The following is a 27,581-nucleotide window of genomic DNA, read 5'->3' on the forward strand; positions in this document are numbered from 1 at the left end:
GAGAAAGAGAGGGGGAGGGGAGAGACAGAGACAGACAGAGATAGACAGAGACAGAGAAAATATGAGAACGAATGAACCCTGACTCAGGCTGCCTCTCAAACTGTCTTGGAAATGAGCAAACACTGGATGAGCCACTGGACAACCATCCCACAGGCCTGCCTGGATTGTTCTCAACTTGCCTCAGTTCCACCTTCTTCCTGCAGCTCTATAACTGCCTCCACCTCAGATGGCCAACAGTAGAAAGCATGAAAAGTACTGAGTGGGGACAAGGGAGACAGTTCAGTGGGTGAAGAGCTTGCTGGGTGAGTACAAGGACTTGTGTGTAGATCCTAACACATTTGCAAACGCCTACGAGTGGCTGCACGTCTAACCTCTGCAGAGGGACTGATAGGCTGATCCCGGACTCGCTGGCCTCCTGCCTCATCAGACCACGTCAGACAGTCACCAACAGCTTCTACTCCTTGGCTCACATACATGCATATGAACATAGCACATGTATACATAAAAGTGTGACATCATATGTAAACTGTTTAAATCCTCAAAACGGCCTTAAAATACTCAGGCTTGCTGTGAAGCCACTCACTACCTGACAGCAAATCTACCGAAGATTCACTTTCAAAGCAGAGTCAAGGCTTAACCGCTCCAGCGGCTTTAAATGGCTCACAAGTTTATGACCAAATATGGCTGGCTGACTAGTTTACAGTCTGTGCTGCTAAGGTCAGGCCCTGTGTGTGACCAGTCAACTCTCCTGCGTCTGTTCTCTGGGAACCAAGAGTACTGTTGGAGATTAATGCTCCCCTCTCTGACTCTTCTCTTCCTCCTGTTACAAAGGTGTCTGTGAATCAAAGAGACCCAAAGATGGGGGTCTGTTCCCAGCTCCTGGGCTCAGGGTATGGCTTCATCCTGCTTTAACAGGGCAACCTCTTCCTCCCAGTTTGCAATACTTCAGAGTTGCAGAGGACCACTGGCTATACCATGAAAAAGAGCCTCATTTGAGTCCAACTGTGTAGTGAGAAATTTCTTCACCCATGTATTCTTACACTTGGAGAATGCAGGAAGAGGGGGTTTGTTTATACATCATTTTCTGTGTTAGCCATTAAGTTCTTTGGGATCAATTTTCTACAAAGCGTTGGGGAAATGGCTCAGTGGTATCTTCTGGCATCCCAGTTGTCAATAGGTTCGCATTCTGAGAACGGATGAGCGGGTCAGAGGAACCTCCTATGTTGTATTTGGAACTGACACAACTGCCCCAGAGACCACGCCCCTCAAGTACAGTGCTTGTCTCCAACATGGGCAGTTGACATACTAGACAGAACAAATTGCTAACTCTGTGACACTAACACAGGTAATTCCTAAGCTGTTCAAGCAACATCCAAGCGCCACTCCACATGACCACGTGACATAAGACTGCTGGCTAATAGTTTACTTTTACATTCAAATTATTTTCTTGGTTTTTCCAGACAGGTTTTCTTAGACCTTGCTGTCCTGGAACTTGTTCTGTAGACCAGGCTAGCCTTGAACTCAAGAGATCCACCTGGCCCTGCCTCCCAAGTGCTGGGTTCTGTGTGCAGCTATCACCCCTGGCTACATTTTCTGGAACCAATATGCAGCCTGCAACAACACTTAGTACCTGGGGTAGAGATTTTACTGAAGAAAACAGGGAGCTGGGTGGTGGTGGCACACGCCTTTAATCCCAGTACTTGGGAGGCAGAGGCAGGCGAATTTCTGAGTTTGAGGCCAACCTGGTCTACAGAGTGAGTTCCAGGACAGCCAGGGCTACAGAGAAACCCTGTCTTGAAAAACAAAACAAAAAACAAACAAACAAACAAAAAAGAAAACATGGAGAAAAAATTTTTAAATTGTTTCAATTTTGGAAGAATATATTATTAGCCAATACCCAATAAGCCAACCCTGAAAAGCAGAATTTAACCTAGAAAGCCATGTAAACACCTGGATTTACAGTGGTGGGTGCCCTTTAACAACGCAGGTGCATGGATCAAACCCACTAAACATTGTCATTATGACATCAGCACATAAAACTTTTCAAGTCTCCATGATGTGTGGCTGGACAGAGTGGTAAACACGGAACTCAGCCCAGAGTTTTTACAGTGGGTGGTGTCTGTGAATGACCACCATCTGTCACATACAGACTAGGTGGGAATTCTTTCCAAGCTACACTGGACAGGTACAGAGGTTTTATTTTGAGGTGGTAAGACTTCAAGAGATTACATGATTGTACACAGATGAAGTATCCTAATATTGGAACCTTTCATTCAAAATGACCAGGAGGGGACAATTAATACACATTTAAAATCTTAGTACTCTGGATGAGGAGTCCAAGGTCATCCTTGGCTACAACATAGTGAGTCTGAGGCTAGCTTTGTCTACATGAAAGCTTGCCTCATAAACCAAAACCAAAACAACGAGCAGTTGTGTGTTTCAAAGAGTTATCTTTCATAACTGGAAAAAACCTTTGATTTACAAAAGGGCATTAAAAGAGATAACATACTTGCCTTTTACTGAAAGCTGGCTGGCCAAAAACATATCAGCATTCATACATGTTATTTTTAGAAGACCATCTCTCAAAAGACAGAAGCATAAAGCATGCACACATAAAAACTGACATGTAGCCGGGCAGTGGTGGCGCACGCCTTTAATCCCAGCACTTGGGAGGCAGAGGCAGGCAGATTTCTGAGTTTGAGACCAGCCTGGTCTACACAGTGAGTTCCAGGACAGCCAGGGCTACACAGAGAAACTCTGTCTTGAAAAACAAAACAAAATAACCTGACATGTAAATCAAATGTCTGCTTAACTGAAAGCATTCTTGGTCTTCTAAGCCCTTGTAGATGCCCATGACAAGAACCACCTAAACACCTCGACACCACAGTTAGTTTGACCATGCTTTTGAAGGTCCAAAATCAGACATACCCAATTGATAATGGTTATTTTGGTTTGGAGTTTTGCTCTCCAAACCTGGAGACTGAATCCAGGGCCTCATGTATGCCAGGCAAAAACATTTCACCTCAAGCTTGAACTGAAGTCCCAATAATTGGGTTTTTGGTTTGGTTTTTCAAGACAGTGTTTCTCTATGTAGTCCTGGCTGTCCTAGAATTCACTCCATAGACCAGGCTGGCCTCAAATTCAAAAGATCTGCCTGCCTCTTGACTCCTGAGCACTGGGACTAAAGGTGTGTGCCACCACTTCCCAGCAAAGCCTGCTTTTTTATATATCTCTTCTGACTACAAGGGCTTGGCAGAACCAGGTATGCGCACACATCTGACTCACTGCTGCAGCAGATAGGGAAAACAACCTCACAAGGACATCTACTCTGATGCTGGCTTTGAAGGACTGAGCACTCAATTGCCACTTGATAAAAAGACATATTTACAGATTTTATGTAGGATCTGAACAGGTTAAACCAGACAGTGACAGGATCTTTTTTTTTTTTTCTTTTGAGCATGACTTCTTTTTTAAATCTTTTATTTGTAAAGGTTTATTTTTTTTTATATGTACAGGTATTTTGTCTACATGCATGCTTGTGCACCACATGTGCAGTATCCACAGAGGCCTAAAGATTCCTCAAACTGAAGTTCCAGCCAGTTGTTAGCTGCCATGTGGTACTGGGGTTTGAACCCATCCTCTGGAAGAGTAGCCAGTGCTCCTAACTGCTGACCCTTCTTCCCAGCCCCAGGATCATTTTTCTTAATGTAGGTCCACAGACTGTCATAAATGGTAAATGTTGTTTTTTGCCAAAGTCTATGTTCAAAATCTGGAAGAAACATGCGAAGGAGGCAAGAGGAGCTGGGAAATCCTTGTCAGGATTAAATCTTTAGCAAGAGGGTAAAAATAAACTTTACAGTGTATGAACATAAGGAGGTGACCTAGAATAACTTTCTATACACTCTGAGAAGCTCAAGAATTAGCTAGACCAAAAAATAACATCCTCATCATTCTGGGTCAAGAAGCAGCACCGGGGGCATTGTCAGGAACCAATCAATGCTCCCGGCATCAAATGCCTTTGCCTGGTTCTTTCTGGCATTTCTGCTCCAGTCCTTCCCTCTTCACCCCAATTTCTAACCATTCCGCTGGCAGGCCACTCTGTTCTCCCCTAGGCTCTGGTAGATGGCTGAGCGTGTATGTGCATTTTTTGTCCTTCAATTAAGAAGTCTGCTGAATGAGCTAGCAATGCAAGAACCAGGGGTTATCTTAGCTAGACTTAGGTGGTTAAAATTCTGCCTGTCTTATTAGAATTATATGCATTTCCCTATTAGTGAACTGGTTTGGAAGGATTGTCTATCAATTACTCATGATATATAAAAATATATTATTTTTTTTAAAAGTTCCCTTTTAGCTCCACCTGCTGAAAGGTTAGGGACAACGAGGATCTTCTCTAGGCTGAAGTTTAAAGATTTTTTAGAAAACAAATGTAAATAAATAAATGCCTAGATGGTAAGGTGGGTTTGGGGAAGAGAAGGGAGCAGCAAAGGCAAATGGACACACACTGGGTCCGTGCAAGGCTGCGAGTGACAGAGAACAGGCATTTCAGATTATTTTCAAGGCAGGGTTTCTCTGTGTTCCTGGCTTCCCTGGAACTTACTCTGTAGACCAGGATGGCCTCAAACTCAGAAATCTGCCTGCCTTTGCCTCCTGGGATTAAAGGCGTGCACCACTATTGCCTGGTAGTACTTCAGATTTAAGAAACAAAACATAATACTTTCAGAATTTCAAAATTAGAGGTGTCTTGCAAAAGCTTTCTATTAGAAAGAGCAAGACAACTACATAAAATGCTTGCTGTTGGACCTAAAGCTCTGCTCATGGTACCAAGTTGTGAGCAGAGAGAGAGACTCAGCACTTCCAGACAAACATGAATTTGATGGGAAGGTAAAGCTTTCCAATGTGATGAAAGAGTAAAGATGGAAAGAAAACACTGCAAATTATTAGTTTTATGAACATCAATCCTTGCCATTAACAAATACATATGCTAATAGGGAAAACATACTGCACTCATCTCAAAGACTGGCCATTCAGATAGAAACCCATACTTGCAGACCTGGGTGACTCATACCTGTTTTAAAGCACACTGTTAAAACAAAGCGTCTGGATTTAGGCCTTTCGTCATTTTCAGTGCAAGTAGCTTTGAGTATTCTGAGAAATTTTGTTTTATTTCTAATGTTAACAAATACAGAAAATATTCATGACCAGCTTTTTCAGAAACCAGAGTCAGGTTTCTGGACAGGTTTTAGGGCAAGTGGAACAGCTTCACAGCTTAACTTCCTGTGGTTCATTCTCCAGGTGTCGGGTGTGCATCTGCTTACTGGGAGAAGCAACTTACGACTTCAGCACGGTCAGGCCCATCAGTGCGACAGACACACTGCTATCTGACCAGGGGCATCCTTGTGTACCTTCAGCAAGAGGGTAAAAATAAACTTTTTCTGACCAGGCATTCTTATGTCTTTTAAATCAGATACACACCATCAAAGCACACAGCAGCCATGCTGGGTGATTAAAAGGAAATCTGCAGTAAATCACTGACTTCCTTTGGAAACATTTTCCAAGAATGGCCACAACTCTGGTCACAGAAAGGAGATTCCAAGATCTCAACCGCTTTCTAACAGGGGTCTGCTTCCAAACACTTGAAGACTGGTGTTTCTCCCTCAATTTCCCTACAGATCTTAAATCTTTCCTGGAACATGAGAGGCACTTTTATTAAGTGTACCATCTACTAAAACTCCAATCACAAGATAATATTTGCTAAACAAAGTAATAACATTACCCTTTAACAGACATTATTTACAAGGATTTTTTTCCTTTAATATAAAAAAGTGTAACTACAGCAGTCCAATGTACAAATACAAAAAAAAGTTATCATACTAAAAAAAAATGTACCATAATATTGTACATACAAAAACTGTTCAACAAGAATGATTTAAATATATCTGTTCCTCTCTGGATCTGGAAGACACAAACGTAAAGTTCTGCAACTGCATTATTGCTGAGACCGTGTGCCTGGGAACACTGTGTTTCCCTCTCCCGACTCATCCCAGCTCCACCTTCAGAGTCCCCTGAGTTTGGATCATGAGCCAACAGCATCCCTGAAGATAACCAGAGCCAAATGTTTACTCAATGGAAGTCATTATTCAGCAAGTTGCTGCTTACCATAAACTATGAAAACCCAAGTTTTAAGCCCAACCAAGATTAAATCCAGACGGAGGTCTTCCCATCCCCTGATTTGCTACTAATACTGCTTTTGTTGGACCCAGATTTGGACCCCACTTTGGCCTTCTTTTCCCGAGGACCATGGGGGTTGTTTTGGTGATGGTAGGCCTGGATTGCTAGATCCAAGCGTTCCTGAGCCATTCTGATCTCCCGCTGCAGTGTCTCCAGATCAGCCGGGAGGTGCTCCTCGTGGCTGCTGTACTGCTGTTCCTGGGCGATATTGGCTTTGTTTTGCTTGTAGGCAATCTTAGCATTGGACAACTCAGTGTACTGGATCTGATCTGGTTTGACAGCAATGTTATAGCCAGGGGGAGCAGATGGTGTATTCCAAGTGAAAGGATAATTATAAGCACCCGGATCATCAAGTTCCCTCCGTTTACTGTTCAGTGAGTCTCGAATGGTCCCAAACCCTAAATGAAGCATCTCCCAAATATTAAGCAACAGGCAGAGGCCTGTGACACCATACATTATCAGAAGGAAGATGGTCTTTTCAGTGGGTCTAGAAATAAAGCAGTCTATCTTATGAGGGCAAGGAAGTCTGCTGCACACATAAAATGGGTGGACTTGGAAGCCATACAGGAAATACTGCCCTATTAGAAAGCCCACCTCAAACACAGTCCTGGCCAGCAGCTGCAACACATAGATTTTCATGAGCCCATCCTCGCGAATTCGTCGTCGGCCATCATGCTTAGGTTTTGGTTGGCCCTGCTCTTTATTTTCTTTTTCGCTTTCTAACTCCATCTCTGGATACATCATAGGATCCTCTTCACGGTCCTCTTCCGTTTCTTCCAGAGCCCGGTGCTGTTTCCAACGCATGGCATAGGGCTTGCTCCGAGCTGCCTTCTTGTCTGCCTCACCATGCTCCATTTTGGCAATCTTATGAATAGCATATCCCAGGTACATCACAGAGGGAGTGGCAACCAGGATGATCTGGAATACCCAGAAGCGCACGTGGGAGAGCGGGGCAAAGGCATCATAGCAGACATTCTCACAGCCCGGCTGCTCTGTGTTGCACACAAACTTGCTTTGCTCATCATAGTAGATGGACTCTCCTCCTACAGCAGTTAGGACAATTCGAAAGACAATGAGCACAGTGAGCCAGATCTTCCCTACAAATGTCGAGTGGTTGTGGATCTCCTCTAGCAGGCGGGTCAGGAAGCTCCAACTCATGGTGGTGGAAGTGGTTTGCCCTGGAAGGTGGAAAGTACCAAGCAGGGGAAATCAGCAAACGCTAAAAATAGTTTTCTATTTCTGGTGCCCAGTCCCAACAAATAGTCCAACCCTAACAATGTAAATTCATAGTATCTCTAAGGACATGTAACCTGAGATGTCCCACTTCAAGACTCACAGTAGAACAGATATTAGACTCTCACTGCACCTTACAGCAACAGCATTGGGTGAGACAGCACCCTACTCTGTGTCTGCACATACATGGTCTTGTTTGCTCTCCTACTTCACTGATAACATCTCTCAGACACAGCACACTGTGTTTTTACATACATTAGTGTGATCTGGGACATGCAGACACTGGAGTAGCCTTCTGGTCCAGTCACAGAGCTTACCGTCATGACCCTTGGACTGAATCCATTCTGAAGCGGCAGTTTACTAGAAAGCTTACGTTTTAAAGCAGGTAACAAAGTATTAAAGTAATTAAGGAAGCTAAGAGTGGTGACTTGGGCCTCTAATCCCAACACTTGGGAAACAGAGACATGGGAATCTGAGTTCAATGCCACCCTGGTCTACAAAGTTAGTTCCAGGATTGCCAGAGATACACAGTGAGCCCCTCTCCCAAGTTCTTTTTCAAAAGTAATTAATGAATGGTGCAGCTGCAAACAACCAATAATGAGCACTAAAAGAAAGGAACCAAGGGGCGCTCCCTGCTAGGCCACACAGCAGAACAGGCCCTGGGTTTGCTTAAAAGTCCACAACCGATTTTCTTACAACAAATACTTTTCCCTACACAGGAAAACCCTGTATCAACATATGCTAAACTGATCTATGAAAGCAACAACGCCAACCAGTAGGCAAACTCACTAAAAAACAGCTTTTTGTTTGTTTTTGGAGAAAAGGTCTCACTATGTACTTGTGTCTGTCCTACAACCTGCTACTTAGACTAGGCTCGCCTGAACTCGGAGCTCTGCCTCCAGAGTGCTGGGATTAAAGATGTGCCCAAGGTCTTGCTCCTATTTTGTATTTTGTTTTTCAGACAGTGGATCAACTGTTACGTAGGATGACCCTTGAACTCAAGACCTTCCTACCTTAGCCTTGAAATGCTAGAATTATAGGTGTTTGCTACCATACCCACCTTTATTTTAAAACAGCATTTTAAAGGATACTTTTATTCCAACATGCTGAGACCTAGGCCTAGAATCCAGGTCACAGGATGATCCCTATTGAGACATCTGACACAAAGCACATGTAGTTTCCAACTTCTCTCCCCGGCCGCACTGCAGACTATGGGAAATCTCCAACACCAAGTAAGTTCTAGCACTTACCTGTCAGCCAGAACTCCTGTTACCCAAAGCCTTCTTTCAGATTCTGGACTTTGTTTGTTACTTTCCCAAATTCTCTCTGGAACAGAAAAAGAAAAGATCTGGTCATAAACTTCCTCCCACAGAAAACAGTGAGTCACTAACATGTCACTTTCAGAAGAAACAAAGTTTTCTGTGTGCTACAGGAGTCGCTCAGGATGAGATGGAAACAGGCTTGTCTATGAATACCCTCTTCTCTCCTCCAAAAACAAGCGACAAGAGAAATTAACAGTGACCTCAACGTTTTTAAATCATCAGGCTCTATGAAAACCTGATAGGGGCTGGACAGATGTCTCAGCAGTTAAGAGCACTGTCTGCTCATTCAAAGGACCTGGGATCAGTTCCCAGCATCCACTTAGAGACTCACAACTCTCTCTCTCTCTCTGTTAACTCTAGTTCCAGGGGATCTGATACCCACTTTGGGCCTCTGCAGGCACCAGATATGCACAGAGTGCAGATACATACACCCAGGCAAAATAAATAAACTTAACTTAAAAGTAAAAAGAAAACCTAATAGTGGAAAGGAATCATCAGAACTGCTGGGCAGGGTGGAGTGCAGCTTTAACACCAGCATTTGGAAGAGCAAGGCAGAGGTAGGCAGATGTCTTAGAGTTCCAGGCCAGCCAGGGTTAAAAGTGAAGTCCTGACTCAAAAGAAACTAACAAAGCCACCAATCAACTTTGAAGACTCCAGCAGAAAACAGAAGCAGCAGCACTGCAGGGTTAGAGCAGCAACACTGCAGGGTTAGAGCAGGCTACGGAGGCCTGCCTCCTCACAGCCAAGACTTCTCACTAGGGTTTGAGCAGCCCAGCAGGAGCAAGCTGTTCAGCTCAAACACCCAACAGCTGGCTCAGTCACCGGGACACCACCCACTGGAGGTGATTTACAGATCCAATGCCTCACAAAGTCAGGGAAAGAAAACACCTGGACTGTGACTCAAAACAGAAAAAATGAATTTGAGGCCAGACTGGTCTCCAGAGAGTTCCAGGCTGGCCGGCTGCATAGCAAGACTCTTGTCTCAAGACAACAAAACAAACCTACGAAGAAGAAATCAGTGCCCATCATTAAACTCTGAAAAACTAAGGCCATATGTCATCCATAAGACACCAACTTTGTTCACTGCTATCATTTTATTTAACAAATACACTTCAAACAATTCCTGAGGCAGGACCTGGTGGCACATACCTTTAATCCCAGCTCTCAGGAGGCAGAGGCAGGCGGAACTCCCTGAGTTTGAGACCAGCTAGTTTATGTAATATAATACAGACCCTATCTCAAAACAAAAAGAACCCCTGAATATTCATGGTAATTTAACAGTAACTTAGGATTTTGTTGTTGTTTTACTATGGGAGGGGAGGAGTTCCCAAAACACTTATGAAACAATAAGTAAAGGAGGCATAAACACAGCATATGTCGAATTTTGCATGTGAAAAGCTGACACATGACGCTAAACTAGTTGGTGACTAGTGAGTGATCAGGAGGTCAGGACCAGGGGCTGGAAAGCTGAGGTGGTAGTGGTTTAGAGAAGGCGCTGTTGTTTTTATGAGGACTCGGGTTTAATCTGCAGCATTCACAGCCATCTGTAACTCCAGTTCCAGGGTCATCAACATCCTCTTCTGGCTTCCCCTGGTGCCAGGCATATAGACTATACGGAGTCATACCAGCAGGGGAAACACTCACATACAGGTTTAAAAGAAAAAAGGGTTCAGAACCAGGACTAGGCATGCCTTTAAACCCAGCACTCGGGAGGCAGAAGCAGGCAGGTCTCTGAGTTCAAGGACAGCCTGGTCAACAGAGCGAGTTCTAAGCCACCCAAGGCTACATAGACCATGCTAGAAAAAGGAAGGGGTGGAGAAGGAGGAGGACCAGCCTAGGCTATACAGGAAAACCCTCGAAGAACAAAGCAGGCAGGTGGCACTACAGTTATGAGCTAGCCTGCTGTCTGCCTTCTTCCAGCTCACTCAATAAACAGTTTTGGGTTTTTTAAAAAGGGAATTTCACCAAAATCAGATATTACCATAGGACTTTGAGTTAACTGAGCCTGTCACTTCTTCTATCATTGAATACACAAGTTATAATCCACATGTGTGGGTTCCTATGAAAGCCAAAAGCAGTTGGATCTCCTTAGAGTAGTGTGACAGGAGTCTGGGAACCTAACTCAGGTCTTCTGTAAGACTAGCACACACTGGTAACTGACCAATTCTCCAGCCCTCCACGTCCAGCTTTACATGGGTACGTGTATCTCCATGCTTCTGCAGCAAGGGCTTTGACTCCCAGGAGCCATCTCTGTAGCCTAACAAATGAGTAACCTTGAGGATTTATAGCTACGAAAATACTTCCCATCAGCTTTGCATTTCAGACAATAACCCAACTTCTTTGGTAGAAGAACTGTAAGGCAGCCAGTTTAACACACCCAGAATTGAGTCTTGTGCACTACTTAAAACTGAAACCTTAGAAACGCTTAGCCAGCCGGGCGGTGGTGGCGCACGCCTTTAGTCCCAGCACTTGGGAGGCAGAGACAGGCGGATTTCTGAGTTTGAGGCCAGCCTGGTCTACAGAGTGAGTTCCAGGACAGCCCGGGCTATACAGAAAAACCCTGTCTCGAAAAACAAACAAAAAAGAAAGAAAGAAAGGAAAAGAAAGGAAAAGAAAGGAAAAGAAAGGAAAAGAAAGGAAAGGAAAGGGAAGGAAAGGAAAGGAAAAGAAAAGAAAAGAAAAGAAAAGAAAAGAAAAGAAAAGAAAAGAAAAGAAAAGAAAAGAAACGCTTAGCCAGGCCAAGGGCTGAGGCTGTAGCTCAGTTGGTAGAGTGCTGGCCCAGCATACACAAAACCCTGATCTGATCCCCATACCACACAAATGGGGCATGATGGCACATGTTTAACTCAGCATTTGGGATATGGAGGCAGGAGAATCAGGGGTGTGTTTAAGTTCAAGGCCAGCCTGGGATACATGAGACCCAGGAAAGGACATCGAGAGAAAAGGAGAGAGAGTCTCTCTGAGCCTTACTTTCTTTCCATAGGCTTTTATAGGATCCCAGCATCACGTATCTACATCCTGCAGTTGATGCTCTTGACCACAAATGCATGAGAGAAGAGAATCTTGATATTTGGTCCTATATAAAAAATGCACAGATAATTTCACCTTTTTTCTTAATTCTGTAGAGGTAAGATAGAGAATCTTGATATTTGGTCCTATATAAAAAAATGCACAGATAATTTCACCTTTTTTCTTAATTATGTAGAGGTGAGATACACCAACAACATAAGAGAAACTACCACACTAGTGCTCTGGAGAGATGGCTGAAAGGCTAAGAACATCTCCACAGGACAACAGCTCTGACATGCTCATGCAGCCTCTGTAAAGCTCCAGTTTCCAGGCAATCGGATGGCCTCTTCTGGCCTACACGGTCACATAACACAGAGTACACACATGGAACACATACATAGCATCCAGACACAGACAGACACATACACACACACACACACACACACCCCACAACCAAAACCCCTTAAAATGCTTTGGCTTTCCATTATTTCCTCCAGTCTTTGTCAAATAAACCAAGTGTAAGATAGCATTACCTGGGCTGGAGAAATGGCTCAGTGGGTAAGAATAATTTCTGGTCCTGTAAAGGACCCAGGTTCAGCTCCCAGAACCCACATAGTTACGCACAACCACCTGTAACTCCAGTACTGGTGGATCCAATGTCTTCTTCTGACCTTCTCAGGCACCAGGTATGCACATGGTTCACATATATACAGCTGAACACTCTAATAAATAAAATTAATATTTAGGGGCTGGAGAGATAGCTCCTACTGGCTGCTCTTACATAGGACCCAGATTTAGTTTCCAGCACCCACATGGTGGCTCACAACTAGCTCCAATTCCAGGGGATCTAAGGCCTTCTTTTCACCTCTGGGGACACCAGGCACACATATGATATACATGTATACATTCAGGCAAAACACTCATACATATAAAATAAAACTTTTAAAAAAATCTTTAAAAATACCTTTCTACAATAAAGAATGGCATTATCAGGGCTGGAGAGATGGCTCAGCAGTCAAGAGCACTGACTGAATTTCCAGAGGTCCTGAGTTCAATTCCCAGCAACCACATGGTGGCTCACAACCATCTATAATGGAATCTGATGCCCTCTTCTGGCATGTAGGTGTACACTCAGAGCACTGATATACATAAAATAAATCTTTACTTTTAAATGGCATTATCTTACAAAGAGAACCTTAAGAAGAAATATATGTGTTTGAGTATATGATTTGAATGTGTCACCTCCTAAACTTCACGAGTTGGGTCCTATAATGGCCAAGTGGAAGCTCTATAGGAGTGCAGCCTCAGAAGCACATGCTGGTCTCTTGTCCTCAATTCAGGGGAGAGGGAGTTTCAGCAGTCTGATCTTGAGTCTCTCCTGCTTCCTATCTGGTGAGCTGACCTGCTGTCACAATCTCCTCCTGTTGCTGCTGTTTTTGCTGCACTACCTACCCTCAGGTGCTCACCAGAACCAACCAGAAACTAGCACCATGTCCTTGAAAGTCCTTGAAGCTCAAAACTCTGTGCTAAATGAGCCAATTTTCTTTGTTTTTGGAAACTAGGTTTCTCTGTTGTAGCCCTGTCTCTCCTCCAATCCAGAGATCAGCCTGCTTCTGTCTCCTGAGTGCAGGGATTAAAGGTGTGGCCACCTTGCCTATTTTATAAACCTGATTTTTTGGGTTTGGTTTGGTTTGTGTTGGGTTGGGTTGGGTTTTTCCAGGTTTCTCTGTGTAACCCTGTCTGTCCTGTAGACCAGGCTAGCCTCAAAATCAGAGATCCATTTGCCAATGCTTCATGAGTGCTGGGATTAAAGGCATCCACCACCACTGGCCTGCTATATAAACTTGATTTTAAAAAGCAGCCAGTTTCAGCATTTTACTGTCTCTTTCTATAGAAATGATGTGCTTACTTTTTTTTAAAAGTTTTTTTTGAGACAGGGTTTCTCTGTGTAGCCCTGGCTGTCCTGGAACTCACTCTGTAGACCAGGCGAGCCTCGAACTCAGAAATCCGCCTGCCTCTGCCTCCCAAGTGCTAGGATTAAAGGCGTGCGCCACCACTGCCCGGCGAAATGATGTGCTTATTAACTAATTCTAACACCTCATAAAATGGGTGATGGGCAATCTTTCTAAAGAACTTCCGTAGGCTTCCAAAGGACTAGTAGAACCACCACTAATTTTTTTAAAAAAAGACTACTACTAAAGTTCATGGTGGCCCATAAGTTAAAACAATTCACACACCCACATACATACTGAAAAAAGAATCATGTTTGCTTATATAACAATTATTGGACCAGAAACCAAATGTACTATTTTTAGTCTGTTTTCCAAGTAACTTAAGCTATAAATCTACCTTGTCTTATACTACTAGTAGTTGACTAGTGAGTTACATTAGACCCAAAATTCATAACATTTTTCTGTTATATACTATTAGAATCAAGCAAAATCTTGGTGCATTTTTTCTGTTAAACAGAGTTCACAGAATTTTTCAAAATTAAATATAAAAGCACACATTTGGAGATTCTCAGGTCATCTATTCCTGGGTCTCCATAAACTCGAGAGCGAGAGTTGGACAATGTGTGTAAGTTGTCCAAGATCATCTAATGACTGAGTGCCGTAAAGCCAGCATCTGAAGCCAGCCAGTCTTGCTCTACAGTTCGGCACTTCCTAGTGATGACCTGTGCTATTACAGTGGAGGTGCAGCTCAAAAGTAGTGTTCACTGAGCATGCTCAAGGACCTGGTTGGATTCCCAGCATCACTCACAAACCCAGCACAAAAGGGACCACATACAGGTTTCATGTAGAAAGAACTTCAACCCAGTCCTTGGGATATGATTTATAAAAGATAAACTCTCAGGGCTAGAGAGATGGCTCAGTGGTTAAGAACACTTGCTGCTCTTGCAGAGGACACAGGCTCAGTCCCCAGTACCACGTGGTAGTTCACAACCCTCTGGAACTATAGTTCCAGGGGTTCTAACAACTTCTAACCTCCTTGGGCACCAGGCATGTAAGTGGTACACCATGCAACTGATGCACAGATGTACATGCATGCATAGCACTAATACACATACAATAAAATATATATAAAAAAAGGACACTGGCCTTCCTTAAAAGAAAAAAACCATAAAAACACTTGCTAAGAACAGGAAATTTCAGAGTTCAAAATCTTAAATGTAGACTAAATCAACCTAAAGTTTAAAAACAAAATAAAAATTCTGCAAAACTCCTTGCAACCAGTAGGGACAGAATTGCTAACTAGGGTAATGTCTGGCCACTGAGAAATTAGTACATTCACAGTTTGGAAACAGCAAGGATGAGTTAAATGTTAAAGGGGAGATACAGACTGTTCATACCAAGTCCTGAGAGCTATGTCTGGACTCAAGGCAAACTAAACATATTACCATGATTATTATGAGTGCCTCAACTTTTTATCTTGACACCTCAACTTGACTGGGTGCCCCTAAAAGAAAAATACTAGACCCTTACCTCAGCATCTCAGACCAGGGAAAAATACATTTGAAGTGCTAACTACACTAATCAATAATTAAACATGTATTTCTCTAGTATCTGCTTCATACCCTTTGTTACAATCTTTTATACTTTTCTTCTTGATTCCTATTTCATCAGTTTGTCTCAAAAAGAAAGTAAGCCTGGCAGTGGTAACACAGCATTCGGGGGCAGAGGCAGGCAGATCTCTGTGAATTCAAGGCCTTTGTGGTCTACAGAGCCAGTTCCACCTAGGGCCACACAGGGAGACCCTCCCTACCTCACTGTGTTCAAACTAATAAAATAAAACAAACAACAAAAGCAAAAACAGGAGAGAGAGGGGGTGGCGAGAGAGAGCAAGCACGAGTGCACACCCCCACGAGGCAGTTACCTCTGTGGCTAGCTTAGGCAAAACAAAATGCTGTACAGAATCTAGTGTCAGGCTACAAGTTAAGCATTTTACCTTCAAGTTTCAGTTTCTCGTCTTTGTTCAACATTTTTCCAGAAACTCGTTTGTTTGGTTCCCCCGAGACGGTTCATTTTGGCAATGGCTCTTTAAAACCTGTACCTTAAGTCATTTGGCTCTCAAATTCTTTTGAGGAAAAAAAGTCAACAATAGAAATATGATTAGCCTTCTCTATTTATCTACATATTTAGTTTTTTGGATTTTCAGTATCTCTCTGTTGCCCTTGGCTAGCCTAGAACTTGCTTAAGCTTTCTCTTCCTACCCCCAGAATAAAAACAACAGTTTACTGAAAACAGTTCAAGGGAACTGTGGGATGAGCAGTAACTATTGCACCACATTTCTTTTTTTTTTTTTTTAAACTCTTGCATTAGCTGCTCTTCCAGAGAACCAAACAGGCACGTTCCAAACAGGCTCATAACCAACCACCTGTTACTCTGGTCCTAGGAGAGATCTGATGCCTTCTTCTGGCCTCTGCAGGCATAAGACATGTATGTGGTACACAGACATACATGTAGGCAAAACACCTATACACACAAATTAAGTAAATTTAAAATTAATTTTAAAAAGCCAGATGAACCCAAGGTAGTTCAGCACTTAACAGCAGTTTATAGTATATCCTGCTCTTAGAGAGGCCCAGAGTCAATTCCCAGTACCCACACCAGATAACTTCAGCTCCAGATCCAGCACTCACACATACAACCCATCTAGAGATACACATATATACACAGAATTACAGATAGAATAAGTCTTTTTTAAAAGTCAGACAGGTTGGCTATGGTAACAAAGTTTATAATCACAGCACTCAGGCTGCTGAAACAGGACATCACTAGTTTGAGGCAAGCTTGGGATATAACATGACCCTATGTATATCTGTATACCTTAATTGACACTGGGGGGAAATCTGTAAAACAGTAGTTATTCACTCCTTAAATAATAGACAGTACATGACAGAGATGCCTGTGAGGAGGGAAACAACACAAGACCTCTAATTAGCTAAGCTAACTGGAGGGTTTCTAGAGCAAGAAGGAAGAAATACACAAAACGTAGCACGCTCACTGAGTCGAGGAGACACCCCAGACAGGCGGAGGCAGGAGGAACTCATAGGGTAGAACACCAGATCATGAAAGGTAGGCTGAAGGTGGGCACACCACACAGTTCTATCTACATAAAAGAATACCTTTCCTGGGATGAATGTGGTGTGCACCTTTAATCCCAGCACTGAGGAAGCAAACACAGGTAGTTCTCTTAGCTCAAAGTCAGCAAGAGACATGATAAGACTGTTTCAAAAAAATAAAAAATAAAAATACTTTAAAAAAAGCCTCAAACTCTTATTAATTTCCTTTGTTCTATCAAGCTAATGTTTTTCCCTGACCATATCTGTCTTTGCTTCTTTCTCTTTTTTTTTTAGACAGGGTCAAATGTATTCCAGGCTAGACCTGAGATTCAATGTATAGCTAAGGTATCCCCCCCATCTCTACCTCCCAAGTACTGGAATTAATGATAACTTGTCAGCCAAGAGTTCTATGTGTCACTGGGTACAGAACCCAAGGGCTCGGTGGATGCTATGTGAAAGATGGGCCCATTAGGTGCCACACCCTTAGCCTGGCGGTCAATACTTTAAAATTCCAATCTCTTTTCTAAATGAAAACAAAATCTAATATGAACTAAGTGATTGACTCTTAACCCCAAATTTTGTGAAACTGAGCAGAATGTACTAGGAGCCAAGGCCAGTGATTTCAGAACATGAGCCACATGCTTCGGGACTCGGTCCTTCTCGGTACTCACTAAGGCCAGAGGAGTCTCAAATGCCCTGGACCATTACAGGTGGCTGGGAACTGAGCTGAGGCACTCTGCAAGAGCAGAACACGCTCTTCACCACCAAGCCATCTCTCCAGCCCCTCTTTCCATAGTTCCAATTATGACATAAACGGAGAATATCAAACTAATTGATTCCTAAGGTTCCCATTGCTTAATATTATCTTTGGCACAATAAAATTCGTAAAACAAAAAAATTACATAAAATTCAGCACTCCAGAGTCAGGAAGGAAGTGATGTAACAGCGGTGACATTAACAATATCAAGATGTAAAATTTTCATAGAGATATTTCCCAAATAGGCATTCCAGAAAAGACTAAATTTTTAAAAATTCAAGACGGGTTTACCATGGTCCCAAGGCATGGACCAACGATCTGAGCATTCCATAACAAGAGCTGAGCGATCCACTAAGAATCAAGCCAGTGACTCATCCCTGGATGACTATGCTTTATTGTGTAGACAAAGAATCAATTAAAGGGTTTACAATGAAGTTTTGTTTAACTGGAACGTTTTAAGTGGAAGTTAATTGCACATCAGTGATAATAGATGCCTAATAACTAGTTGGTGACAATTTTTTTAAAAAAGAATTATGGCAGCTAACTGGCAAACAGTAATCTATGTGGCATAAACATGAAAACAACTTGTTTTCTAAAGTGTTCCTGGCTATGAACAACATTTGAGAAACACAAAATATAATTTATTATGAATCAAATTATAAAACCTTCTGAAAAGAGAGGCATCTGAAATGTTGGCTCTATAAACCAACAAGGAAATAAAACACACCATTGTGGGCTGAAGTGCCAATTTATACTGGCAAAGAGCCATTCTGTTTGAATTCAAGAACATTCAGGAACCAGCTGGAAAAGTATGGGATAGCGCATTCATCCACAATGCCTCTTAAGTGGGGCTGTCTGCATTCAAAAAGGACAGCACTGGTCTCCATGTCTAAAACTGCCTAAGCTTAGATCAAATCAAGAATTCTAAACGGGGCTGGAGAGATGGCTCAGTGGTTAAGAGCACTGACTGCACTTCCAGAGGTCCTGAGTTCAAATCCCAGCAACCACATGGTGGCTCACAACCACCTGTAATGAGATCTGATGCCCTCTTCTGGTGTGTCTGAAGACAGCTACAGTGTATTCATATATAGTAAATAAATAAATCTTTAAAAAAAAAAAAAAGAATTCTAAACAATGTTCAGTCTTGGAAAATAAACATTTCCAATATTAACTAAGCTTGTGGACGTTCTCACATCATACAACAATGGCAACTGTCATCTGGTACACCTCTTGCAGATATCAGAGCAATCTTTATCAAGAACTGAAATAACGCTGGGCACAGTAGCACACTCAGGCAGAGGCACGATGGTCCCTGTTCAGTCAAGGACACGTGGTCTACACAGTCTCTCAAAAAGCTACCCTTCCCCAAGAAAAAACTCTAACATACCATCTTTTGATCAGTAATACTACATTTGTAATTATTCCTAAATAAATACAGAATATTTGCTATAAGAATATTTTATAAATCTTGTTATAAACCTCTATAATGAAATAATATACCATGACTTTGAGGGGGTAGTGGTAAGGGTAGACTGAGAAAAAGGCTTTCATGACGTCACTGTGTAGCCCTGGCTAGCCTTGACTCTCCTGCCTCTACTTCCTACATACTAGCATTACAGCTGTGTGTCAACCTACATCTACAACTTTTAAAAAGTATAATCTTTTGAGTTACTACAGAGACAGCTCAGCAGTTAAGAGCACTTGCTGCTCTTGCTGAGGATGATGGGTCAGTTCCCAGTACCCACACCACAGCTCAACACCACCTGTACCTCAAGTTCCAAGGGCTCTAATGACCTCTGAGGACTCCTGAGCACGTGTGGCACACATAACACACACTCAGGCACACATACACACAAAATCAAGTAAAATTATTTTAAATACATTATTTGTAAGCCAGCAAGCAGAGCTCCTCAGTGGCTTCTGCTTTAGTTTCTGCCTCTAGGTTCCTTTCCTTACTTCTGGCCATGACCTTCTTCCTCAGTGATGGACTGTTACTAGGAAATGTAAAATGAAATACCACACACTTCAGAAATATTATGCAATTTTGATTTTTTGGTAAACTTACTGAATAATATATGGTAAGATGAAGAAATGGGGCTAAGGTATAGCTCAGTGGTAGAGCACTTGCCTAACATGTAAAAGTCTTTACGTTTAATTCCAGCAACAGGGAGGGGAAAAGATGCACAAATACAAGCACACTCCATCATTTTCACAAATTAAACAGATTCATTTGACCAACATGAAGAGGAAGCAAAAACACTACTAGCAAGTCAGCTCAGCGAGTAGCAAAGCCTGACAACCTAACTTCAATCCTGAGGAAACCCATGGTGGCATATATCGGTAATCCCAGCATGCCTACGTGGAAATAAGAGGTGGAAAGAGAAGAGCCCAGAAGCTCAAAGGCAGTGAACCTGGGGTATGCTGCACAGCAGAACACCAAGAAAGACCCTGCCTCAATAGGGTTAAGAGAGAACTCCCTCCCAAAAGTTGTCCTGTGACCTTCATCTGTGCATCATGTCACGAACCTGTCTACATACATACATATACATACAAATACACAACTTAATTTTCTAATTTAAAAAAAGGGAAATTATCACATCTAGTATTTGTTTTGTTTTTAAATTGCTGGGTTTTTGTAGACAGCATTTCACATAGTCCAGGCTGGCCTCACACTTCCTATGCAGCCAAGAAGAACTCATCTCCTCCCCTCCTGGCCTCTCTCTTGTGTGGCTGACATTACAGTCTGTGCTCTGTCTCTTGTGCTGCTGACATTACAGGTCTCTGCTGCCACATTCAACCCAATAGTCCTGAAAACCCAGTCTCTGCTGATTTTCAGCCAGTATTGAGTATTTGGAAGGAATTTACTTTTATTTGAAAAACTGATTAAAACAGCCACCAGAGGGTAAGGATTTAGATCAGGAGAGTAGAGCACCTGCTTAGCACACAGGAGGTTCAGGGCTTAATCCCTCTACACATATACAGTTTTTAAAAATCAGTTTCAAATACAAGTTCCATTTAATGTTTATTTGCAATGTGAATGTTATATGATTTTCATCTTCTAATCACTTTCCTTCATATCAAGGGTTCTTTTGTTGGAATATCAACATGCCATGAGATTCGGTTTAAGCTCAATGGACCTATTCTGTAGTATTAATATATGGTCTTAGACATGCTTTAAAAAACCCAAATGTTACTTTACAGCTTTTACGATTAGCTATTAGAATTTAAGAACACTACTGTGTGTACAGATCTCCATTTTCTTTTTCCTATCTTAAGAAATTATGCTCAGATATATGCAATTTCAAACCTCCAGAGAGTGTGTGTGCAGGGGTAAGTTTCCCCATGAAAAACATACAAAAAGCAATTAGAAAAAAAGCTCCTAATTATTGAGAGTTCTGTTGTGGTTCAAATAATAAAACTATGCATTCTAACAGATATGGTGCACTCCTGGAACCCCAGAACCTGGGAGGGAGAGGCAGGAAGATCAGGGATTCAGGGCATGCTCAGCTACATGCTAAGTTTCCTATTAGTCTGGGTTACATGAAACCCTGCCTCTAAATACCCAACAAGAAAAGAGAGAAAAGGCTTTGTAACCTGGGTGCCTCATCAGCTTTCAATGACAAAGGCAAACCAAAAAAAGGAGGATGGATGGGCTTTGCTTATGGTATTAGCTTCAGCCAGTATCATGTGGCACCATTTCTCAGGACATACATGGGACAGTGTGTGTGGAAGAACAGGACAGCACCCACATAGCTCCCAGGAAGCACAAAGACAGAGGAATGGACCAGGGTCAAAGTACACCTCCAAAGGCATACTGTCACCTCCTAAGCATCCATAATTTCCCAACAGCACCATCAGCTACAGACCAAAGCCTTCAACTCACGCTTTGGGGAAAACCTAAGATACAAACCATAAATCATACATACATAATTTTTCATAGACGCATTGTTCACTTTTATATTCTAGGTTTAAGTACAATAGGATACAAAGGCTTCAGATATACAAAACTCATTTTTTTTCCTAACCTGAGAGATCTCTGCCATTCCTGTCTTAGTGTTCTATTGTTGTGAAGAGACACTATGACCACAGCAACTCCCTCTCCCTCTCTTTTTCCAGGCAGGATTTTTCTGTGTAAGAGCCCTGGCTGTCCTGGACTCCATCTGTAGGCCAGTTTGGCTTCAAACTCACAGAGATCTGCCTGCCTCTGCCTCCTGAATGCTGGGATTAAAGGGACGAGCCTCCACCAACCATCTCCATGGCAACTTTTTTTTTTAAGATTTACTTATTTTATTTATATGAGTACACTGTAACTATCTTCAGACACACCAGAAGAGGGCATAGGACCCCATTACAGATGGCTGTGAGCCACCATATGATTGCTGGGAATTGAACTCAGGAACCCTGGAAGAGCAATCAGTGCTCTTAACCTCTGAGCCATCTCTCCAGCCCCCCCATGGCAACTCTTATGAAAGAAAACATTTAATTGGGGCTTGCTTACAGTTTCAGAGGTTCAGTCCATTATCATCACACAGTGTTCTCAACCCCTGAGCCATTTCTTTAGTCTTGTTTTGTTTTGTTGAGATAGGATCCCACTATGTAGTCCCTGGGTGTCTTTGAACTTACAGAGATCCACTTGCCTCACCCTTCCAAAATGCCAAAAGTGAAAGCAAGGGCCACATGTCCAATTAAAAAGAAATATTTAAACTGACCAAACACAACAAAAAGTACTATATTCATATATAAGACCACTAGCATACAAAAACTAGTATATAAACAAAGTATACACACCTATAATCCTTAGCCCTTGAGGTTAAAGCATGCAGACCGGTTCTGAGGTCAACTTGGGCTGTATAGGGGAGACTCTATCTTGGAAAAACAAAAACAAACAAACAAAAAAACAAGAAAAATATACAGAATGTAATAATAGCAAGGCTTCCAGGTGGATGCACTAAAGCTTTATCAGAAGTATTTTACTACACCAAACAACTACAAAGAAAACAATTAGTGGGCATCAACTTGCTGAATACATAAATGAAGTCATTATAAGCTAGATGCCAAGGGCACTGAGAGCAAAAACAAGGTATTCCTCTAACTATTACAGAACACACTATACAATCTAATGGTGACATAAACATTATCCAAATAAGCAGTATTTCCTAGAGAGTACTGTATTTTTAGTCCCTAGGCTAAACTAGAAAGAGGAAATAGGTTTCTTTCTATTTAATTTTACTTCATAAGTATTTTACTCATATGTGTATCTGTAAAACACCTATGTGCTTGGTGCTTGCAAGGTCAGAAGACAGCACTAAGATATACTCGAGCTGGAGTTTTATGGATGGCTGTAAACTGCCATGTCAGTGCTGGGAACTGAACCCATGTCCTCTGCAACAACAAGAGTTCTTAACCACTGAACCATCTGTCCAGCCCTGAAAGGTTTCTTGACAGGAGTAAAGGACAAAGAGTTGCTTCTGGAGGAAAGGAAACAGATGTAGTACACACAAAGACTGACTGAGATGTGAACTTTCAGGAAGTAGGGAAAAGACAAGTATGACACAGATACACAGAATAAGAACAAGCAGAGCTGGGGGTGTAGCTCTGTGGCAGTGTTTGTCCATCATGCCCTAGGTTCAATCTCTAGTACAGAGCAGAAGGAAAAGGAGACAACTATATAGACAAGCTAGAGGTGTAGCTTAGTTAGTAGAGTGTTTCTCTAGCATGCAAGATGGTGCAGGCTGGATCTCCAGCACTGTCTACCAACAGGACACTGTGGCATATACCAGCAATTCTAATTCTATGAGCACATGGGAAAAAGAGGCAGACTGCCATGAGTTTGCAGTCAACCTGGGCTAGAATAAGACCCTGTCTCAAAAAAACAAAAACCAAAAAACAAACAAAACCCAACAACAACAACAAAAACCCCTCAGAATGTATCCGGTAACAAAGACAGAGATAAACTAGGTTTAGACTGAGAAGAGGGTGAGACCAAGATCCTCAGGTAAAGAAATGGCCAACATCAGAGAGGCACCAACATCCTGAGGAGCTGGAGCAGAATCACAGCTCTAGAGAAGGAGATGGTGGAATCTATGTCCACATAACTACCTACTCTGGATGGGCAATTAGGAATCCCATGTCCAAGAATGAGTCCAAAGGAATTCCCTAAAAATAGAGTCTAACTCTACTTAACTGCAAACATCCTCAAAAGGTATGCTGCAAGTCATCGTGAGGTTACAGTTAATTCAGTCACAACCAGTTAGACCCCACAAAGACACGGATAAAGCAAGCCACAGAGGGGTGAGAGCTAAACACTGTTTAGAGGTGAGAGGATAAGAATACTATGTAAAATTTATTTCATTTCCATTGTGGGGGGGAACTTATTCTAAAAAAGTTTGTGCATTTTTTCAAGGATTTTAGATAATTTCCAGATTACTAAACATTTTTTTTTTTTTGCACATTAAAAACACTGAGCGGGGGGGAAAAGAGGCTGGTCCTCATCTTTTGTCTCTTCAATTCCTAGCTCTGTCCCATACAAGTACTTAATGGGGAAAAAGATTGCTGGGGTACAGCTTAGTGACAGCATATACTTAGCCCTTGGTACCGTCTCCAGGACCACAAAAATGTTTGTTGAATGAACTACCTATAACACATCATTCTGGAGAGTCAAGCAGTAGGGAGTTCAAAGCCACCCTGGGCAGCATACCAAGTTCCAGATCAACCCATACCACACAATGATACCCTGCTTCAAAGAATAAATCTAAAATGTAAAATGTAATCTTTAATGAGATCATCCCACTGTTGTAGGAAACACTTTGGGTAAACACATTCCACGGGTCTGTAAGCTAACCCTTTGCCAAGGTGTGCTGACAGCCACACTAGACTAGACTTTGTAAAACAAGAATTTACTGCTGCTGTGTGAGCCAGTATTCAAAACCTCCTCATCCATTCTTTAGGAGTAAGGGGTTCTCCAAAGGAACAGAATAGGATGAAATCAATGTTTTGAGACCACAACAAATCAGAACACATGTGCAGAACTTATAATGCCAGTTTTCTCTCCAAAATGCCCTTTGCCCACAGTACTCTGCAACCAAAGATCTGGTGTAAAAAAGCTTTTTACCCTTTACCCAGAAGAATCCATTCTAATTCCTTTCATTCTGCCATTACATGGCCCTTAAGAAACTCAAAGTAAATGCAAATAAATTCCTGCTGGCTCCAAACAAAATCTGCAATTTTAACAAAAACTCACAATTTAGTTATAAGCTAAGCAATCAAATTTGTGGGTACTTTTTGTTTCTCTTTGTTTTGCATCCTTGCTCTGAAAAATACCCACAAACTGTTTACAGGGGAAAGGATTTGATCCCAAAATTACATTATTAATCCTCTTCTCACAGATACTCATGTACTTCAGACAAACTGATTTCTGCTTAACAGAGAATTAAAATCTTTCGTTTACACGGCTTTGTGCAGCGCTTTCACATATATCCACTTGTAAGGGTGCACAACAGAAACAATTACGTTTAGACTTAAGACACATACAAGATAACTTATCCAGAATTTGGTCTACCTTGAGTTCCTCGATTGCACCTAGTGTGGACCAGAACAAAATAAAGCCCGGGCACAATGAAATCTGTAGCGCTGCCAGTCCCCAAGGACCAAAAATGTCTTCAAATGACAAAAACCAAACTCATTCACTTCGCAAAAGAAAAGCAAATAATAATTCCCAAATAATCCGCAAAGCGGGGGCGGGGAATGGGGAGAGGACCCCAAATTCTAAACACAAGTCACGTAAAATCTTTTCAACTCGAAACTCTAAACGCAGCAGCCAGCCCAATCACAGCATTAGCGCCTCCTCTCTATTTTCAATCTGAAGAGTCAACGAAGAACAATTAAAAAAAAAAAAAAGCCACAGCAGAGCTCCAAAGTTTTACGAAGTGAGGATAAAGTCATCTCAAGTAAAGAAAAGGCGTCCAGCAAGAGGCGACGGGCCGGGTCCTCCCGCCAGCCCCTCTCCCGCAACGCAGCGCTCGAACCAAACCTCCAGTAAAAAAGAAAAAAACAAACCTTCCAAAGGGGCCGGAGGACCCGCCGGACCCCGCAGCACGCCGCCGAGGAGCGGCCGCGGCCGTCAGACAAAGACTAGCCCGCCCAGCGCCAGCCCGCCCGGGGGCCCCAACCGCCCCGAGGAGTTGCGGGAGCGCCGCCGCCCGCTCCCGGCCCGCCCGAGCCGTTTCCCTCCCAATTTGGGAACCGCGCGCTCGGGGGACAAAGAGGGCGGGCGCGCCGGCGGCGGCGGCGGGACGCGGGTGGCGACGCCCCTCGGGGCTCGGCGGGCGCTCCTTCCCGCCCTGCCGTCCCTGAGAGCCCGGCCCGCCGCCGCCGCTTCCGAGACGCCTCAGAGTTCGCCCGGCCGCGCCCGGCCCGGAGCCCCTCAAGCCGCCGCTCACCCGGCGGTGGGCGCCCCCGAAGCCGCCTCCTCCGCCGGGCCTCGGCCCGTCCCGCCGGCCGCCGCCTCATGGGCCCCGCGTCGCCATCACCTTCGCCGCCTCGCCGCCGCCACCGCCGCTGCCGCCGCCTTCTTCGCCTCAGCCCTCAAGCCGAGGCTGAAGCCGCTCCGGCCGCGCCCGCCGCCTCCCTCTCTCCCGCTCCCGCCGCCGGGACCCGCGGGGAGGCGCCTGCGCACTGCGTGCCGCGGTGGGGGTGGGGGCGTCCCGTCTCGGCCTGGGAGCGGGGGCGCGGCTGCACGTGCGCCTCGCGTGGGAGGGGGCGCCCCGGGCGCGCGGCCCCGCGCCGGCGCCAACTTTCCGTGGCCGGCCGCGCGCGTTCCCGGGCGGTCCCGTACGCGGTGGGGCGCGCGGTGGCGGGAGGACCCCTGCGCGGGGAGCCCGGGTGGGCAGCTGACTTCGAGCGCCGCGGGCTCATTTCCTGTGGCGTGATTCCCGGAGGAGCCGGCCACTGACGGCGTGACGGAGACACGCCTCACCTGAGTTTCCAGGGTCAGACCGAAGATCTCCACCGTTACCTCGTGCGCTGGGTCAGGGCCTTGGTCCAGCGGATCTCGGGATGCTCATGGCCGTTCTAGGCTCTGCTCTGCAGTTACTCGGGGCTTCTCGGCCAACCATCCCCGCCTGGTGGAATCATGGTTTTTACAGGCGTTCTGCATAGTTTTGAGGTCCTGGATTTCTCGGATTAGTAAGACCCTAATAGGCCATTTCCTCTTAACTCCTTGCATCCCAGCAGGATCCCAATTACAAGACTTTTGGAATGTACGTGGACAGGAATTCCCCTGGGCGAAACTGCCAGTAAGAAAAGGAAAAAGCTGGAGAGATGGCTCAGCGGCTACGCAGTTTGTGTTGCTGTTGCAGAGAATCTTCAACACTCCACGTTTGGTGGTTCACAACCACCTGTAACTCCAGCCTCTGGAGGATCCGACTCTCTCGGGGCACCTATGTCGATGTGCACATACCTACACACAAACCCAGAGACAAATAATTAAAAATAATGAAAATAAATCTTTTTTTAAAAAGAAATTCCCCAAGTACTTTAAATAGATTGAGACTGGGCGATGAAAGGCAGCTTACCCAAGAGATAGGAGGGGAGGGCCGTTCCTCTACTCTAGAATTACAAATGGATAGGCTTTTTTAAAAGTTTTGCCCCTGGCCAGGGAAGAAATTAAGCACTAACAAGTAAGGCGACTTGCGGGTCAAATTTCTCCTGAAGCCGGGTGCTGAGGGTTAGTTCACAGGTTGGGAACCAAAAGGGCTGGACCATTGCTTGCCCGTACCCCTCCCCCAAACTTTGTTTGGCTGCTATGATGTGTTTCCAAACTATGGAAGTTGCCCAAATTTTTTTAGATCCTGTTTTCTGGCTTCTCTCTAAAAATCAAAGCGTGCTCACTTTGAACCTCAGTCTTCCTACTTGTTATTTGTTTGTTTTGTTTATGAAACAAGGTCCCATATAGCACAGGCTGGTCTTAAAC

General features: G+C 43.7%; 1 protein-coding gene across 4 annotated transcripts; it reads right to left on the reverse strand.

Annotated features, from left to right (window-relative positions):
- Positions 1-5,679: 5,679 nt before the first annotated feature.
- Positions 5,680-26,789, reverse strand: Gjc1 (gap junction protein gamma 1). Of its 4 annotated transcripts, none has more exons than XM_028780634.1 (3): positions 26,586-26,789; positions 8,712-8,787; positions 5,680-7,406 (listed from the first exon to the last, which is right to left on the reverse strand). In XM_028780634.1, exon 3 carries the CDS (start codon positions 7,384-7,386, stop codon positions 6,196-6,198), a length of 1,191 nt encoding a protein of 396 aa, XP_028636467.1. In that variant the 5' UTR covers positions 7,387-7,406; positions 8,712-8,787; positions 26,586-26,789; the 3' UTR covers positions 5,680-6,195. The 4 variants fall into 4 exon arrangements, with proteins under 4 accessions (XP_028636467.1, XP_028636468.1, XP_028636469.1 ...); XM_028780635.1 differs by lacking the exon at positions 26,586-26,789 and adding an exon at positions 26,050-26,242; XM_028780636.1 differs by lacking the exon at positions 26,586-26,789 and adding an exon at positions 26,140-26,293 and having other exon boundaries at positions 5,790-7,406.
- Between the last annotated feature and the right edge of the window lie 792 nt (positions 26,790-27,581).

This window comes from Grammomys surdaster, unplaced genomic scaffold (genome assembly GCF_004785775.1).
Source record: "Grammomys surdaster isolate TR1022 unplaced genomic scaffold, NIH_TR_1.0 371, whole genome shotgun sequence".
NCBI classification, from domain to species: Eukaryota; Metazoa; Chordata; class Mammalia; order Rodentia; family Muridae; genus Grammomys; species Grammomys surdaster.